This window comes from Urtica dioica, chromosome 9 (assembly GCF_054948205.1).
Source record: "Urtica dioica subsp. dioica isolate 48M chromosome 9, U.dioica_male_clone48M_v1_H2, whole genome shotgun sequence".
NCBI classification, from domain to species: domain Eukaryota; kingdom Viridiplantae; phylum Streptophyta; class Magnoliopsida; order Rosales; family Urticaceae; genus Urtica; species Urtica dioica.
The window spans coordinates 15,086,381-15,105,777 of NC_142764.1; the positions used below are offsets into that span (position 1 = coordinate 15,086,381).

General features: G+C 36.3%; 2 protein-coding genes across 2 annotated transcripts; one reads left to right on the top strand and one right to left on the bottom strand.

Annotated features, from left to right (window-relative positions):
• Positions 1–6,130: 6,130 nt before the first annotated feature.
• LOC149385211 (calcium-dependent protein kinase 2-like) lies at positions 6,131–9,049 on the bottom strand. The gene is made up of 8 exons (XM_089625251.1): positions 8,107–9,049; positions 7,874–8,017; positions 7,659–7,811; positions 7,203–7,312; positions 6,958–7,125; positions 6,738–6,865; positions 6,542–6,641; positions 6,131–6,460 (listed from the first exon to the last, which is right to left on the bottom strand). The coding sequence occupies exons 1-8, from the start codon at positions 8,837–8,839 to the stop codon at positions 6,386–6,388; spliced, it is 1,611 nt and encodes a 536-aa protein (XP_089481377.1). The 5' UTR covers positions 8,840–9,049; the 3' UTR covers positions 6,131–6,385.
• Positions 9,050–14,518: 5,469 nt separating this feature from the next.
• Positions 14,519–16,206, top strand: LOC149385212 (auxin-responsive protein IAA8-like). The gene is made up of 4 exons (XM_089625252.1): positions 14,519–14,741; positions 15,156–15,300; positions 15,414–15,475; positions 15,905–16,206. The coding sequence occupies exons 1-4, from the start codon at positions 14,642–14,644 to the stop codon at positions 15,940–15,942; spliced, it is 345 nt and encodes a 114-aa protein (XP_089481378.1). The 5' UTR covers positions 14,519–14,641; the 3' UTR covers positions 15,943–16,206.
• Positions 16,207–19,397: the final 3,191 nt, after the last annotated feature.

Consider the following 19,397-nt stretch of genomic DNA (forward strand, 5'->3'; position numbering starts at 1 on the left):
TGAGGCTAGTTCTTATTAATAACTATGACCATAAACAAACACAAAGATGAACACAAGAACAATGAAACAAAAGACGTCATACTTGAATTAAAAAAAGTAAGAGATAGAGATAGAGAATAGAACACTGTTTTAAAGTCGTAGCAATGGTAGAACTCAGCAACTCAATCCTTGTCTTCAAATTTGAGCTACAAAGTATGAACAAGTCTGGAAATTTTTTGGAAAAATAATGAAAAACTAAGGAACAAATAAAAGATGTTCTTGATAGATTCTAAATTATCTCCTCCATGCATGCCTTCTTCTGAATAGATTTGTCTTTTTAAGGATGAATGGGCTTGTTTTCGGAGCAATCTAAGCCTTCAAATCTCATCCAATGGCTGAGAATTGCTAATAAAATTGAAGTTCACGAAGTCTGTTAGGATGACTGCGCGCCGCGCGCTTCACCCTGTGCGCCGCACGGTCCTCCATTTCGCTTCCGCGCGGTTCGCGCGTAAGACTCTGTGGCTTTTGCTTCAGAATTCCCACTCCGCGCAGCGCGTGAAATGGACCTCGCGGCGCGCGGAGTTGGGAAAAGTGCTTTCTTCGCTTCTTTTCTTCGTTTTCGCTCCGTTTTGACTCCGATTAGCTTATTCTTCCATATTGAGACTCTAAATACTAGTAGAACCCATATAGACCTGAAAATCCATCAAAAACACTCTAGAGATAATAAAAACCCTTGAGAACTCGTTGGATTTAAGCTCGGGAGATAGGAGTTTACGCGTGATTAACGCACCTATCAGAGCGCATTTATATGGCTCAACCAGACGGTTTCATGGAAGAAGGTCAAGAGACCAAGGTTTGTAAGTTGCTTTAGTCCATTTATGGATTAAAGCAAGCATCTAGGTCATGGAATATTAGATTCGATGAAACTGTAAAAAGCTTCTGTTTTGAGCAGTCAGTAGATGAGCCTTGTGTTTACAAGTTAATACATGAAGACAAAGTTGTGTTTCTGGTACTATATGTCGATGATATATTACTCATAGGTAATGACGTGGGTAAGTTATCTGAGGTTAAGATTTGGCTGGCAAAGCAATTCGATATAAAGGATCTAGGAGAAGTCGCATACATTCTGGGGATCCAAATCTTTCGAGATCGGAAGAACCGGAATTTGTCGCTCTCTCAAGCATCTTATATTGATAAGGTGATGGATCGCTTCTCAATGCAAGACTCCAAGAAGGGCCAAACACCCTTTAGGCATGGGGTCTCACTCTCTAAGGACCAGTCTCCCAAGACTGCACAAGAGATTGAGGTCATGAGAAAAATTCCTTACGCCTCAGCCGTAGGAAGTCTCATGTATGCTATGCTTTGTACTAGACTAGATATTTGTTTTGAAGTTGGCGTAGTAAGCCGTTTTCAGTCCAACTCTGGAACCAAGCACTGGATTGCTGTTAAACATGTTCTTAAGTATCTTCGGAGAACTAAGAACCTGATGCTTACATATTCAAGTATTGACCTGACTATGACGGGATATACCGACTCCGACTTTCAGGCGGATAAGGATTCCAGGAAATCCACTTCAGGATCTGTGTTCATCCTGAATGGTGGATCTGTTGTGTGGAGGAGTATCAAGCAATCTTGCATTGCTGACTCCACAATGGAAGCAGAATATGTGGCTGCTTGCGAAGCATCCAAAGAGGCTGTATGCCTTAGAAAATTCCAAAAGTATTTGGAAGTCGTTCCAAACGTCGACGAACCCATGACTCTTTATTGTGATAACAATGGGGCTGTCGCTAACACAACGGAACCTCGAAGCCATAAGCACTCTAAACATATTGAGATAACTCAAAGGAACCTCGAAGCCATAACCCCGTTTGTGTTCGCTAGCCGAACTAATGATAAGAAATAGCCGAAGTCTAAACAAATTCAAGGAACTTAGAGAGAAAACTCGAGTTCGAAGTAAGAGAGAAAAGAAGAGAGAATTACCTTTTACCGCAAATGACGAGAATATAAATGAAATGGAGTGACTCTTCGGCGCGCTTATTTATACACTTTATGTTTAACCAAATCCCGTAAAAATCTAATGATTTCGAAAATAAACCGAATCAAATCGAAAATATTCCCTTAATATCTTCAAAGATATCAACAGACGCTCGCGACTCTTCGACTTCGACTTATGAAGTGCAATCATATCGTGCCACGTGTGAAGAAACGCGCCTCCACATGATGCCACGTGTCACAAAATATTTGATTTCCCTCCATAAATTTGAGGCGGTTCGAATTCTCCGCGATAAATATTTTCAAAATATTCGGGGGCTGATTGTGGGGGTAAAAAAAATCAATTATTAAAAACATTTCTCTTGGTTGGGCTTTAGCCCGACCAAAGCCCAATATCCCTGGTAGATCGATTCACGGGATCAATCCTGAGCCCAGTTCGACTTCGACAGATTGACCCAAGCCCAATCACACTTTCAAGCTCGACCACGTCCACCTGACCAGAAGAATCGGTCAGTCAAAGAGACGATCACGTCGCGAAGATCGGATCTGAGACGAGGTCAACCCCGACGAGGAGGACAGATCAATGAATACGTGTCTTCAGCGAAGAAGCCCTGCCTCGTCTATAAATAAAAGATCAGACGTCGATTTTTAGCAAAAGCTTACGATTTTATCTCTCAACTATTATTATTACATTGCTTTTAGTGTTGAGTTCGCCTGCTAGAGCTCGGCACTTCGTGCATTTGTAATCCAATTTCGTAATTAATAAAACTTATTCTTTGCCTACTTTTATTACATTCCTTTTTATTTCTGAATTGTTTCTTATACGACGTCTTCTGAAACTCATATTTAAAATAGATCAAATATATATATCATACTATAATTTGAAATTGTTGAAATCGACATCAACACACATCTTGTTTCATTTCGTTTACATATTATCTATTTATTTATCCATATTCAATTCAGGTTATCACATACATCAACTTTACATTGTTTGCGACACCTTAACAGCGTGTAAATAGAATTTCAATCAAGAAATAGCTATAGGTTACATATTTTTGAATAACTAGCCAATCTGAATTATTTAAACAATTTTTATTAAAACGAATTACTTTTTGGTCCTCCTATTATTTTTTTCGTTTTGTTTTATTTTTTTCTGAAAAAAAATAGTTGACTTTCTATTTTTAAAAGTAATTAATACTCGTCCTGATTTTATAAGAAATAGACATATTTTATACTGCTGCATATTTTATTTGCTATCAGAAGATTTTAATAAGGAATAATATTTTTAAATACTAATCAGTTGTCACATTATTCTTATATATAGACTATTGAAGAAATTTCGGTTAATCAATTCTTTTTTATTTAATTTTTAATTGAAATTAACCGGTTAAAATTAATTGAACAACTAATTATAACCGAATTTTCGGTTAAAATTAACCGTTCGGTTAATTTTAACCGAGTAAATTATCAATTAATTGAGGTTAACCGAATTTTTTCATAAATTTATTAAAAATATGATATAATTATAAAGCCTTTGTGACACAGTTTTGTGAAGCTATACGGTGGTTTACAAGACAGCCGTCATTGTTGACTTTTACAATACAAGTTAAGTGCTATTTCGGTTAACTTCGGTTAATTGAGAGAATTTTTTTTAGGTTAACAATTAACCGTTAACCTAATATTTCGGTTATAGGTTAACCTCAGTTAACCGAAATTTCTTCTTTAATATAGACATTTAAGACTAACCACTTAAAATCAGGAAAAAATTAACAGTATCCCATTTGTTTAATCGAAATATGCGATTTATTTTATCAATTTTCAAAAATATCAGTTATATTTCAACGTTCATTTATATCCCTTTTAATGTATTTTTTTTTTAATTAATTACATGTCGACTTGCTTTAATCTTCCCCATTTCAAATTATTTCAGCCTTCACTGGTTATTTTCAAATTAGTTTTCTTCTTTCCCATTTCTAACTCTAGAGGCAAAAGTCATTATTGGTTTCAAATTATTTTAGCGTTCATCGAAACTGGTTTGTTTTCTTACAAATAATTATCTTCGAATTTATTTCAAAAATAGTTTTTACAAAGTTATTTACTTATTAAAAAAACTAAATCGAATATAGTTTATAGATTAATTTGTTTTCTTAAAATAGTTTGCGGGTTTTATTTTCTTACCAATAGTCATATTTATATTTTCAAATATGTTTTGAAACGCTACTAAAAATTCACACCCGATACGAAATCACCCGCCAATTTCAAGATTTTTGGCAGCAAAACAGCTTGGATATTAGGTGCGCATGTCGCATCTGAAAGTGTCGCACCTAAAGGTATTCATATTAGGTGCGAAATGCCTTTAGCGACGGACTTTTAGGTGCGAATTTGTCGCCCCTAAAGTCGCACCTAATAAACTATTATGTGCGACTTTTGAGGTGTCGCACCGGATGACTATATTTGTCCTAGTGAAAATAGTTTTTAAAAGTTTTTATTTATTAAAAAAAACAAGAATAACAAGTGTTTTTCTAATGTTTTTTTATTTGTTTGTATATTTACAAAGGAAAATTTGTACAAAATAGCCATATGAAACTTATTGATTAGCAAAATAGTCAAAGTTTCAACTTTTCAGTAAAATAGTCAAATTTACGTTTTCAAAATTTTTTTGACAGCCAAGATTAAATATTTTTACTATTATTATAAGCAAATTATCACTTTCAAAAAAATTAATCTTGGGTTCAAAAAATATTTTTGAAACCAACTTACTACACATTTTGGCTATTTCACTAAAATAAACATTGACTATTTTGCAAATTCATAACTTTAGTTATTGACTATATAGCTATGTCACCCTTTTACAAATAGTTATATGTATGCAATACTTATTTGTTTATTTACAAATAGACGTGTTTGTTTAAAAAAAACGTAATTTAGTCGTTCACATTGAAAGCCTGAATAATTAAGGTATTCGTTACCTTTAAAAAAACAAAATAACCCTTAAAAAAAGTTATTCTTAGCATGAGTTTTCCTTTTATTTCCCAACTAACTGGTCAAAAAAATAACAAAAATAATCACCCACAAATATCTCATTAAATGTGCAATATTTATTTCTATTTTTTAAATAATAAATTGATTTCGAATTTAAACCTAATCATCTAATATATTATTTTTTTTTTCTTTAACCTAAATTAGTTTTTTACTCGAAAATTTGAAGGGCAAATTAGATAAATTATTTTAATTAAATGGGCCCATAGATTATCATTTAAAACTATACAAATTATGGTTATTTTGTAATAGCCAAAACTTAAAAAGGCTATTTTGTTCATGCGCCTTATTTAAGTTTCCCTCTACTTATTAGCTTAATTATTTAGATTTACATGAAAGCAAGTAGGGTAGCTCAAACAGTGAAAAGCTCTGCCCATACAAGTTTGAGGTCAGTCAAACTTAGGACAAACAAAGTATAGAATTGGTTGAGGGCTTGAGGCTTTGTCTCAGTTTTTCTTCTTCGGTTTCACAAGAATAATTTGGACATATCATGCATTATCTCATGGTTAGTGTCAAAACATGATTGCACTTATATTTCTTGCTCCGTCGGATAATATGCATCAATAACCGATGAATTTATTTTTAAACGTTTTTTTTTCTTTTCTTTTTGTGTATGCAATTATTCATATCATCTGTCTCCAATGGAGTACTCTTTTACATTCTATTTTTGGGATATCGTTGAGTGTCTTGCAAAAGTTAATGACATTGGCTGAGAGCCTGATCATCTGAGTTTAAAATTGAGTACTGATAAACATCATGTCTCAAATCAAAATTGTTTATAATTTACTATTTTTCCCCTTCATAATCAGTCCCACAAAGAGAAAATAAACGGAGATATTCTACACCATTTTATGGTCAATCAATGTTGTACTTTTCGTTTTCTTGCTATGTCACATTCACATAATACGCGTCAATGATCAACGAATTTTGTTTACGCAAATTATTCACAAGCGTTTAGTACACATTATGGAATTAATACTCCAATCAACTTATGATAATACCTTTTTTAGAGAAGTGAAAAACTTGATCATATCATTTTCCACCAAAGTACATATTCCCCATCATATAATCACACATTTGGTAATTAATAAGTACTTGAAATAAGCATGCCCGTGGATAATAAACTTGAGCAATTATATATATAAATTTACATATATAAAAAAATACTTTGCCTCAGATCCACCATCAAACTGTTCATTCTATCACTTAAAGATGGTCCAATCCAAAGGGACTATGAAAAAAAAAACCACCTCAAAAAAATGGTTGGCACTAAACCATCGGTCCGCTATACAAATTTCATGACACTTAGCTAGCTAAGTTTCATAAACAAAACATGTTTTCACTAGTGGGCACTAAATATAACCCAGCACGACTAAAAGAGATTGGATTGTTGTTTGGTTCCGCTTCGCATCATCGCACACAACTCAGAATAGTTGATCCTCCCATCCTATTCGTTCCAAATTCGTATCAGCGTATGATAAATAACTGAGTGAATGAGTATTGAGATGAATACAAGTTAAAGACTTACATTATCAGTATCCACCTCGGAAATTATTTCTTTGATATTGGCTTCTTCAGCTACTTTGTGCTCTTTCATTGCAGCCTCTAACTCGTCTTTCGTGATAAACCTGTCACACAATGACAAAGTTTGTATCTCAACTCACCAAGAACATAAGAATTTGTGAAACGCCCATCTTGTGATTCGAATATTTTGTTTAGCTTACCCACTCCCATCCTTGTCAAAATACTGGAATACTTTGTATAGCTGCTCGTCTCTGTCGAGTCTGTGTCTGTGCATTGTGGCAGATGTGAACTCAATGTAGTCGATCGTTCCATTTCCATCCACGTCAGCCTATAATGTGTATGTATATATGCACATACACAAGTCATAAGAAGTTTCAAACTAAAATGCCATAAAACAGAATCATAAACTCTTGAACTTACAGCCTCCATGAGTTGTTTGACTTCAGCCTCGGTCAACCGAGAACCGATGCGCGTCAAGCCCGTTTTGAGTTCTTCAAATGTTATGGTGCCACTCTTGTCAGTGTCCATGTTAGTGAACATCGCTTTCAGGCCTTTAATCTCTTCCTCGGATAGATTCTCGGCAATGACCTATAGTTGAGTAGAGAAGGTAAGGAAAGTAAACACTGTAATCGGACCTTCATGGTTCAGAAATTTGGGAGACTCGCCTTTAAAGCAAGCTTCTTGAGCTTATTCATTGCCCTGAACTGTTTCAACCTAGACAGCACCGCACTGTCTAGAGGCTCGTCCGGTGCTTCTTCTTTAAGCCACGGATGTTCTAATCATATACCAAACAGGAGACTTGAAGTAATTGTTATGAACGACAGTAAAGCGATAATATAAAGAAGCAAGAACACAGATTAATACTATATGATAAAGCTGAAAAGGTTTGCACTTTAAAGATCAGGCAAACCACGAGGCAAATTCAGGATAGGTGACAAAAATCCTAGGCAAAGCCCTTATCGTCCAAAGTCCTCAACCCACAACTCTGTCTCATGAGAATCATTTAACATGTCACCGAACTCTTACAGTAACAAAGCTCAAGGACCAGAGAAACATCATCTAAGAGTAGAGACTGATATCAAACACTTAAAAAGGGAGAGAAAGGTCGAAGCTTTAAGTACCGAGAACTTGGGCGGGAGTGATTCGCTTCTTAGGGTTCGGGTTCAGCATCTTCCTGATCAGATCTTTGGCACTGGCAGAGATCGACGGCCACGGCTCGATCTCGAAATCGATCTCCCCAACCAAAATCGCGTCGAATATCCCCTTCTCAGTCTCTACAGCAGAGAGACGAACAATCAACGACTGAATGAATCAAAGGTCAAAGAAATTCACTCACCGCCCCAGAACGGAGGAACACCACTGAGAAGGATGTAGAGTATAACTCCGGCGCTCCAGACATCGATCTCCTTCCCGTAGGATCGCCGGAGAACCTCGGGAGCCACGTAGTAAGCGCTTCCCACCAGATCACGGTATACCTTCCCTGACACGATTACACCTCAATTCAATTCAATTCAGACAACACAGCAAAGCAAAGACAAAGCAGAGGAGTAGAAAGAGTGCTCTACAAACCTTCCTCGATGAAGACGGAGAGTCCGAAATCGGCGGCCTTAAGCATCGCCTCCTCGTCCTTGCTGGCGAAGAGAAAGTTCTCCGGCTTGAGGTCGCGGTGAATCACGCCCATGAAATGGCAGATATGGACGAAGTTCGCGACGGCGCGGAAGACCTCGACGGCGCGTCGCTCGGAGTACTGTCCCCGCGCGATGATCCGGTCGAAGAGCTCGAGGCCGGCGCAGAGCTCCATGACTAGGTGGACGGAGAATCGGTCCTCGTACGCGCCGACGATCTCGACGACGTTCGGCTGGCCGGAGAGGTGCTGCATGATCTGAATCTCGCGGCGGACGTCTTCGCGATCGTCGCGGCTCGCGAGCTTCCGCTTCAGGATCGACTTGCAGGCGAAGCTCCGACCGGTCGCTTTCTCGGTGCACAGGTAGGTTATCCCGAACTGTCCTTTCCCGAGCTCTTTCCCGAGAGCGTACCTCTGCGTCACGTCCTCGTACGCTCGCCCTAGGATCGCATTCGCCGGCACCGGCGACTGAACCGGCCGATTCTGCTTCTGCTGTGGCGGCGGCGGCGGAGGAGGAGAATCGGCGGCGATCTTGGGAGGTTGGTACGGCGGCGCGTGGTGAGTGGTGGTGAACACCAACGGTGTTATCGATGACGTCACTCCGGCGGAGGCATTGTTGTTGTTGTTGTGGACGATCATCTTGTCATCTTCCATGTTTTTGCTTGAGCAACAACCCATTTTTGACTCCTTGTTTGGGAAAATAGAGAGAAAGGGAATATTCTGGAAAGGAAACAAAATAGAAAGGGTTTATTTCTTTTCTTTTCTTCTTTTTTTTTTACATTCTATTTACGTTTTTTTAGGCTGCTTAAGAAATAGGCGTTGGAATGAACTTGGAAACGAGTGTGTAGAGTTGACAGATCAGAGAAGAGAATGTTGCGTAATGGGATTAATTTAGTACATGGGATTTCTTTGCGCATTGAAAATGGGAATGTTAGGTTTTATTTTAATTTCTAACATGAAATGAAAGCGTTAAATTATTACGAAAATCAATTAGAAATCAGTTAGGTTTTTTAATCAATTAGAAATCTTCGACGGGGATTCATAGTCAACCCAGTGCGGTAACGCAGACTTGGACAAGAGTTGGACTTTTAGCGAGTTGTTCATTGGTTTTTGTCCGTTTTCAGAATTTGGTTAACCACCATAAATATATTATGTTACACTTTGTTTAAGGTGTTCCTTGGTAAGGAATGAAAAAAAAGGGCTAAGTTAGCATTTTTCTAAGTAAATAAAAAAAAAAAAAATAAATAAGGGGAAGGGAGTCCATTTTTTTCATCATAGTTAAGACCTAAGAGTCAATTAGCATTTAAATAAATTTAAAGTATAATTTTTTCCCACTTGATTTTTATTTTCTTTCATTTTTATGCCATACATTCTAGAATACACAATGAATTACATTAGACATGTAAGTATAAATTACAAGGAATTGCTTTTATTCTTCAACAGAAAAGATATTTTTAACATATTGTGAGCATGAACTCTCAATCTCTCAAGCAATAAGTCTTGTGGTCCAAAAAAAGTAAGTGATGATTTGTCTCTCGTATTTTACTATTTTATATCACCTTGAGCTTCTTCCTTTTCAATTTGATTTCTCAATACTTTAATAGGTGTAGTGTGTCAATAGCGTGCATGATAATTAGTGTTGATACATATCAGTAATAGTAATTAGTTTATCACTTACGAAGTACGATGATCACATCAGATGACTATTTTTTTCTTTCAACTGCTATTTTTCCAATGTTTACCTTTCTTCATGAACTACCAGAACCACCACATTATTTTAATCAAATTGGTTACAACTTAAAAGTCAATTAGCATTTAAATAAATTTATAGGATAAATTGTAAATTGGTAGAGTACAATTTTGGGATAGAAGCCCAATAACTCATCTTTCTTTTAAAAAAAAAAATAGTCTTTTAAAAAATAGTCACAGTTTCATCTTATTGAGAAAATAGTTCACCAAACCGAAGTAAATTAATTAACTGGTTAAATTTATTTAATTTACTTCGGAAAATAGTTTTCTACGTCAAAGTAAATTAATTAATGTGATTAGGTTAATTAATTTATTTCGGTTTGGTGGATTATTTTTCTAATAAAATAAAATTTGCGTTAAATCCTTAAAAAAAAAAAGTAGAGAACTACAATTTGTTTCCCACTTAATTTTTTTTATTTCAGTTTTATGCCATATTCTAGTCAGGTATCTAAATTTTGGGCTCACTTCATTTGATTTCAATTTAAGCCCATTGTTACAGCCAACATCTCAAAGCCCATAGTATGATCATATTAATCGGCCGAAGTTCAAAGAGCCCATAGTAAATGTCGGTCTATGCTTTGCATAACTTTTTCTGTTCATATTAACAGAGTATTAAATCTCATCATATAGCGAATTTATTAAGACTTAAAAATTATGTGAATTAATTAACATATGGAACAATATGATATTTAGTATATTTATTATTATTTCATTTATAGGATATATAGATATTATTTTTTATGAACAAACTATATATATATATATATATATATATGTAATAAATATATATACACATATATAGAGTATATATATTAGAAAAAAAGATAATTTTTTTTATATTCACTAAGCTAAATCGACTTCAGATGAGGTCGGACATTCTTAAGTGTTACAAAAACCAATTCATTGCACATTGACAAACAAGGTGAGCTACGAGTTCGATTTCCTTGAAACTCAGATAAACTCCACAAAACTCAATTTTGCCGTTTCGGACAATCATCAGATGATCTAACGCTATCAAGACTGATTTCCTTTGTATAGAAAAATTATATAAGTTATAACAACAATATAGCTCAATGATGTACCATATAAAGATTTGTAGCAGTATCTTAGCCCATATACAACAGATAATAATGTAGATGAAAGATATGTTGGAAAATAGTGTGTTTATTGATATTAAAGAGAATTTAATATCAATTTATTGGTTAATTTTGTGACAAATATTCGATTGGGATCCACTCATCGAAACTGAAAAATTTAACCAGATTTTTATTCCTCGTTGCGAGAGATATAAAATCGGTTATTTATTTGTCAAAATCGGAGCTAAGATGAATGAGAAATTGTTGTTTAAAGTGTTGAAAAACTTCATAAGTTTTATAAAACGTTTTTTTTTTAATGTTTTATATGTTATAATTGTGTTGTAATGGGGGTGGTTACCCATGTACTAACGGCTGAACGGTTTTATCACCATTAAACACAAAATAGACACACATAAATTCTTTTCTTATTTCCTCTCAATTCTCTCGATGTAGGTGATAGTATTCTGGCATGCGTTCAAGTTCGTCGGAGCTGAATAAGTTGGTGTTTTGTTCTTCTCGTACATCGTTGTATCCTGGGAGGCGGCTGCTCACGTTATTCCATCACCCGGTGGGAGAGCAATAACGCTTTTAGGAAATTGTCGAACAAGTCTCGACGTGTTCTCCATTTTCCTTCTTTACTGGTTTCTTGGTGATATCCGGTTTAGTTATTTTAATTTATTTATTTTTGTTCTCTTGTCTACATGTTTTAGTTTCGTTGTATATTTATTTAATTTATTCCATCACCCGGTGGGAGAGCAATAACGCTTTTAGGAAATTGTCGAACAAGCCTCGACGTGTTCTCCATTTTCCTTCTTTACTGGTTTCTTGGTGATATCCGGTTTAGTTATTTTAATTGATTTATTTTTGTTCTCTTGTCTACATGTTTTAGTTTCGTTGTATATTTATTTAATTTATTCCATCACCCGGTGGGAGAGCAATAACGCTTTTAGGAAATTGTCGAACAAGCCTCGACGTGTTCTCCATTTTCCTTCTTTACTGGTTTCTTGGTGATATCCGGTTTAGTTATTTTAATTGATTTATTTTTGTTCTCTTGTCTACATGTTTTAGTTTCGTTGTATATTTATTTAATTTAATCATGATGCAATTCGTCTATTCTTTTCCCGCATATTATTAGCAATTTGGCTAACAATCTTAAAGCGTTATTTTTTTGTTCTAGGCAGGTTGCATCCTCGGTTGTAGGAGTCGGTTTGTATATTTTCCAAGCTTGAAATATTCACGAAACTAATATTATTAATTTTATTTTGTACATATGGAATGCTACAATTTAATTTTGGTTGATCCGATGGCGCCTCCGAATTTGGCTTGTGTACCACCTCCTCGTGATAAAACCGTTGGGTTATTTAAATCTCATATTTTTGGGTTAAAAATGTGTCGTTGGTTACGGCCGGAATTAGATCCGAGGGTCTTCTTCCATGTGGTTTGTTGCACGAGTGCTCACAACTATGTTGTTGGTCGTGTAGCCAATAACAAATTTTTTTACCATGACGGTCTCGTGAGGTTCTTGGCCATGGGTTCGAACCCGTGTGGTTGGAATCTATCTAACAATGGCGTATGACCCTTAAGAAAAAGATTTAGAATTCTGACCAAGTGTGTTGGAATTTTTTGTTGACAAGTCTTTAGTGACATGCTATATTTTATATAGCTTGAAACGCTCTTTTATGGAGTGTGAGATTTTATTGGATGGGAAATCCATAACCATGGATGTAGGCTCTAAATTTTAAGTTTGAGCCACGTTAGAATATCTTTGGTGATTTCAAAGATGGTGGTAAATTATGTGTTAGATTTTTAATCTTCCATGAAATGTACACGAAAGGGATTTAATTTTATTAATCCAATTTATGTGATTTTTCTTTGTTACGACCGATAGTCTTTATCCCACTTATTTTTGGGAAACAACTCGATGGCGGTTACGACATGAATGGACTCACGAGTCTCATTCACTTGCTCATGGCTACGGCATAGAACGGACTCACGGGTCTCGTTCATTAAATGACACTAAGGTTGAGAATGAACCCGTGGGTTTGTTCGGAACGATTGTGTGGCACCTGTGCCCACTGTGTTGATTTTGACTGGATGGTCAAAGAAGTTCATGAGTTTTGAACTTCATAATATTGCAATTAAACTGCATATTCATGTTTGTATAATATTACTAACACTACTACAAAAATTTACATTTCTGGTGCGGAAGGGTATTAGGTGCGACATGTCGCACCTAAGACCATATTCGGTGCGACATGTCGCACCGGATACTCATCCAGATGACTAAAAATTTCGCTAATGTTTAGTGTTATTCGGTGTGACAGTGTCGTACCTAATACCTTTAGGTGCGACAATTGTCGCACCCAAAGGTCTTAAATTTAAAGTTTTCGGCGAATCCCTCCGATTTTTTTTTATCATATTGGGTGCAGCATTGTCGCACCCAATATGATTATTAGGTGCGACAGTGTCGCACCTAATAGTTTTTGGGGTTTTAAACCCGAGCTTTCTCCTTTTCTTCGCACATTCTCTCTCACTCTCTCTCTCTCTCAACGTCTCACTATGTCTCTCTCTCTCTCTCTCTCAGCCAGACCTCCCCGCCGCCGGCCCTCCCCGCTCCGCCACTGCCTCCCTGGTACGTCCCCCTCTCTCTCTGTCTCACCGGCCGTCTCTCACTCTCTCTCTCTCACCGTCTCACTCTGTCTCTCTCTCTGCCAGCCAGCCCCGCCGCCGTCCCTCCCCGCTCCGCCGCTGCCGGTCCTCCCTGGTACGCCCCCCTCTCTCTCTATCTCACCGGTCGTCTCTCACCTTGTCTCTCTCCCAGCCTGCCCCGCCGCCGCCTGGACCAGCCACCGCCCCGCCGCCCATCGCCTGGACCAGCCCCTGCCCGCCCGCCCCGTCGCCGCCTGGACCAGCCCCCGCGCCGCCGCCCCATTGCCGCTTGGACCAGCCCACACTCCTGCAGCAAAAGTATGGATAGTTTAATCTTATTATTATTTTTTTATTTATTATTATCTCGAGTGCTGATTTTGTAGGTGTTGGGTTTCACTAAGATAAAATATTTTTACAGGAAGGGTCAAACTGCTACGAAGTTAATAGTCCGGGGACCTTTTTGTTCATAAAATAGTTTAGAGACCAAAATGTCATTTCCGTAATAGTTCAGTCCTTATTTGTGCCAAGTAGTTTAGGAGTTGAATTTCATGAGAAGAGTTCATTATTTTTTGATGAAGTAGACTTAAATGGCATGAAAAAATCGGTAGTTTGAACTTTGAATATTATTTTGCTCGTAAAACTAGTTGAATGACCTGAACATGAATCCCCGGTAATAGTCAAAATGGTTTCTTAAGATGTTTTGAGAGTCATTTTGGTGTTGGGTCTCGCTAAGAATTAATGTTTAATACTACGAAGTTCATAGTTTGATGACATTGTTGCTCGTAAAAGCAGCTTTGTTTGAGACCGAAATTTTCATTCGCGTAATATATATATATATATATATATATATATATATATATATATATATATGTTTTTTTTTTTTTTTGTTTAAATTGTTGTTAGGGCACAAGTTGTGGGTTGGCCTCCGATCCGAGCATTTAGGAAGAATTCGCTGAGTGCGGCATCAAAGAGCAACAAGGATGAGGCGCTTTATGTGAAAGTGAGTATGGGAGCTCCGTATCTCCGAAAAGTCGATCTCCGAGCCTACAATGCTTACCAAGACCTCTCCAAAGCTCTCGAGAACATGTTCACCTCTTTCACCATAGGCAAGTTTCTTATTATCAAATAAATTTGACCCTTGAACTAATGTAATTTGGTAGGAAAGCTTGCTTTGAAGGTTGAACTATATCGATTTCGCACTAGTATTGGTCCTAAAGAGCTTGAAAAAAATAATCATATTACAAGCTTAAATAGCTAGAATATTGTAGATACCTATCATCCTCTGTGTAATGATCTCTTAGAGTTGATTGTGTTGGTGTTTAGTGCTTTTTTTCTATTTTTTTTAAAGCGATATATTTTAAAGGTTTTAAAGTTATTTAAGGTGATGTACGCAATTCAATGGTTCAAGGGTAAATTCCATTGAGAACCAAAATGCGACTCGGATACTACTTCGAGGACTGTTAGTGCAAAAAGAAAAAGAAAGGGTTTGAGATTCGATCCGGCTGTTCGTGTAATTTCAGGGCAGTGCGGGTCCCACGGAGGAGGTGCGGGGAAAGAGAAGCTGAGCGAGAGCAAGCTGAGAGACCTTCTGAATGGGTCGGAATACGTTCTCACTTACGAGGACAGAGATGGTGACTGGATGCTCGTCGGTGATGTCCCCTGGGAGTAAGAAGCTTCAATCAAACACTTTTCATTTATTTACAACCTTGGAAGTGATTAATAATCATATGGGATATTTCACTTCCTTATATTTTTATTATTTATTTATTCTTGTACAGAATGTTCATCGAGACGTGCAAGAAGTTGAAGATCATGAAAGGCTCCGATGCCATCGGCCTAGGTACCCTTTTCTTTCCCCTGCGCATATATTTGAAATCTTTATACGTGTTTCAAACTAATATCAAATGAACTCGTTTCCGTTTCCTGAAAAAAAAAAAAAAAAAAAAAAAAAAAAAAAAAAAAAATTACATGAGTGAGTAAGTGTATTTTTTTTTTCTTCCCGGTTTTGGTGCAAAGTTCCCGAGTTACTACGCGGGTGATATTTTGACCGTTAACGTTTTATTATTATTATTTTTGTCTTGTGGGAAATGATCCTTAAAGTATATATTTTGTAGCGTTTTAGTCCATTTCGTGAAAATATACTTATTTCTGACGATTCAAGTCTAAGGATCATTTTCTCCGAGACTTTTTGTGCTACATCTTGTTTTCATCTCCGGTATTATGTGTGATATCATGTTGACAAATATTTATGGCTTTGTTGTATTTATAGCCCCGAGGGTGGCGGAGAAATCTCAAAACAGGAACTAAATAACTATCGAACCTGAAACTAACTAGTTTCTCTATGGCTGAGTGTTCCCGGAACCTGAATCCGATGGCCTTCTCAGCTGGTGTTACCGTTCAGATGCGTGTTTAAATCGATTACCTTTTGATTGCGCGAGAAAAATGTTTTTTTTTTTTTTTTTTTACAGAAGCTTGGAAAAAAAATGTTATTGGTTTGAGATAATTACTAATGTTTGTGGAGTTTCTTTGTTTTCATAATCTCTCTCTATATAGCAGCTACTATGTTACTGAACGAATTGTTTTGTATCAGATGATACGATGATTGAAGATGTGGATATGTTTTAAATGAATTTTGATTTAATTTTCTAATTTCTGATTTTGTAATTTTTTTAATTAAAATAACATATTCGGTGCGACAATGTCGCACCGAATATGATGGCGGGAAGTATATTAGGTGCGACAATGTCGCACCCAATATGAATTTACCCGCCAATTTTTATAAATTTGGCAGGAAAATAGCTTGGGCATTCGGTGCGACATGTCGCACCTGAAAATGTCGCACCTAAATGTATGATTATTAGGTGCGACATGTCGCACCTAATGCCTTTAGCGATGGGTTTTTAGGTGCGATGTCGCACCTAATAAACTATTAGGTGCGACTTTTGACGTATTTGGTGCGACAATCGTCGCACCGGATGACTATTTTTGTCATAGTGTAAGTATGTCTAGATTATACATTGAAGAGTCTTGGTGACTCATTATGCATGTTGTATAACAGATAATAAATTTTGATTTTATTGGTTATTATATAGACTTATGATGTGAGTTTTAAATATAAAATGCTTGGGCGACTTTGTAATGTCTAAATTGGTAGACTCTAAGTGTGGTAGGTCAAGAGCAAGATTTGCAATTGATCATTCATGAGATTCATGGATAGAATGTAATTGAAAAATATTTAAAGATGTGGTCTCGGTCATCGTGATTGTGCCTTCGGATTTGGAAGGTAATCAAAACAATTTTAACACTTGTGAAACATGTTATGTTTTGATAACGAGATTGGTTTTCTTTAGTTCAAAGAGATCAACAAGGCTCGAAAGAGAGGTTCTTGACCACTTAGGAGATCTTTTTACATGGTTGATTGCCGAGAATAAGTATATCCTCGACCGAGCTTGAGGTAAATAGAGGAACATTTTAAAGGAATTATTTCCAAAGTTCTTTGGTATATATTTTCCGAGTGACAATTACGGTCGCTGATTTACGGTTTGTTGATAACGGTAATATGGAAGAATTGGGAAACCAATACGGAGGACGTTGTTGTTGCCGTGGTCTCATATGTAAACTTGGAGTCTTAAACTCCTAATGTTTGTGGCTTTCCAGTTTCCACCACATTTTTTATACACGAATATCTTTATGACATGGACTTGAATAAGTCATGGTGAAATGTACTTGAATTGTCATGGGATGAGCTCTGTTATCCCGAGATTAGATGGGTTAAATTTTTTCCATATGCCCAAAATAAGAGAGAATCTTATTTATGGGAAATTGTTTTACCATTTGTTTGAATTAGTTTATGAGACCTATATTTTAATACCTTGAGTAGTTTGAATATGGACGGGCGTTATGTAAAAGATGACTTTGTCATCACATCTAAAAATTATTGTTTTTGCATGTCTTCTTGTGTATAGGAATGACTATGTCATGTGGGTATTGACATAATGCGAAAAATAATTTATCTAGATACCAAATATTCATTTCGAACACATAAATGACATTTGTGTTGAATCAATAATGAGAAAATCCTTTCGGAATTTTGAAAGTTTGGAATGTTTCCAATAATGGTTTATGAACCAACGAAAGGTGAAAATAATTATTTTGTGATTTTCATTGATGAAATTACAAAATAATTTATTTGCTTATAAGCAAGTTTGTGGCAATTGAGTAATTTGCCTTGTTTAAAGTTGAAGATTGAGAGTCAACTTTATAAAAGTTTAATATGGTGCGAAGTGACCGTAGAGATGAATATGATGAATCATTTGGTGTTTTTATGCACAACATGAATTTATTCACAACGTCAATCTATCATATTATCATATATTGCATGACTTTGCCAAATAATTGAATGACACTTTATTTGGTGAATGTGTATTGTTTAAGTTACCATAAGACATGCAGGGGGTAACCATCATGTTGATAATTTACCTCTTGAATAAGGTATATGGATGAAGGATGTTATATCCTTATTCGGGTTATTTAAAGGAAGGGAGGCTTCCTAAAAATACTTTCGAATATGGGGGATACTCTATCTGGGTGATGGAAACCGCTCCAAAGGAAATAGAAGAGTGAACCAAAGGCATTGGCTGTATCTTTATTGAATACACAAATTTTAGATATGTGTATTGGTGTATTGTGTATGGTTCAAAAACCTTGATATACACAATGATTCTTTTATGGAATCTAAAATGTTTCATTCTTCGAGCATGTATTTCCTTATAAGTCTGAGGTAGATGAACCGAGCTCCTCTTATTTAAGCATCGAGATTATTGAAGAAAGAACTCAAGAACTTGATAATGAGCCCGAGGAAGAGGTAGAGTTTAAATGACTTAGACAAAGCAAATAAGTTTGGTAGAAATATCATTTCATTATGAATTTCTAACCGATATGCTAGAGAGTTGACATCTAACATATTAAGAGTCTACGAACTCTTTTGAGAGTCAATTATGGACTTACACCATAAGACGTTAAAGAGAATCTATCACATTTGGAAGTTGGTTAATCTTCTTCCTAAGTAGTAAAACACTTGGTATAAAGTGTGTTTGAATGAAATTAAAGAGGCTTTAATTTTAAGAACGGTTTTGTGACTTCATTGGCCTTGAAAGTTAAAGTTATGAATGGACGTTATGGAGCACGTATAAGCTTGGATAAATGTTGAATAACTATGGTGGTTAAACACAATTATGTGGTCATCAAGTGCTTTAATGTTGCAACAGTTTTGTTTGCAAAACGATTCTGATTGTAGCCTAGATAAGGCGCTTTGATTTTCTCATGGAAAAAGAACTTAAGAGATAGCTCAAGGCTGAAAATAGACACACATAAATTATTTCCTTCTTTCCTCTCAATTCTCTCGATGTATGTTGCTGTTACGTTATTTTTGGCTTTATTTTTTAGTGCAAGTTGTGAGGAAAGATGTCGGTCGTTATGTTTCTACTTCTGGTATGACATCTTTCCTCCCATGTGCAGACTTTAATTCAGGCAAGTTTCCAGTATTGACAGTTTGCTTCGCTGGTGACTTGATTATGAGATATTCTCGCTGCTGACTTCATTGTAAGATATTTACCTCGCTGCTATCTTCATTGCAAGATATTTGCCTCGCTGGTGACTTGATTATGTGATATTCGTTTGAGGCTGGGTAAGGAAACCCTAGATTTACTTCCAGGCTTGTGAAGCTGCTATAAAAGCCATGCGCTCCCCCTTAGTAGCTTTGA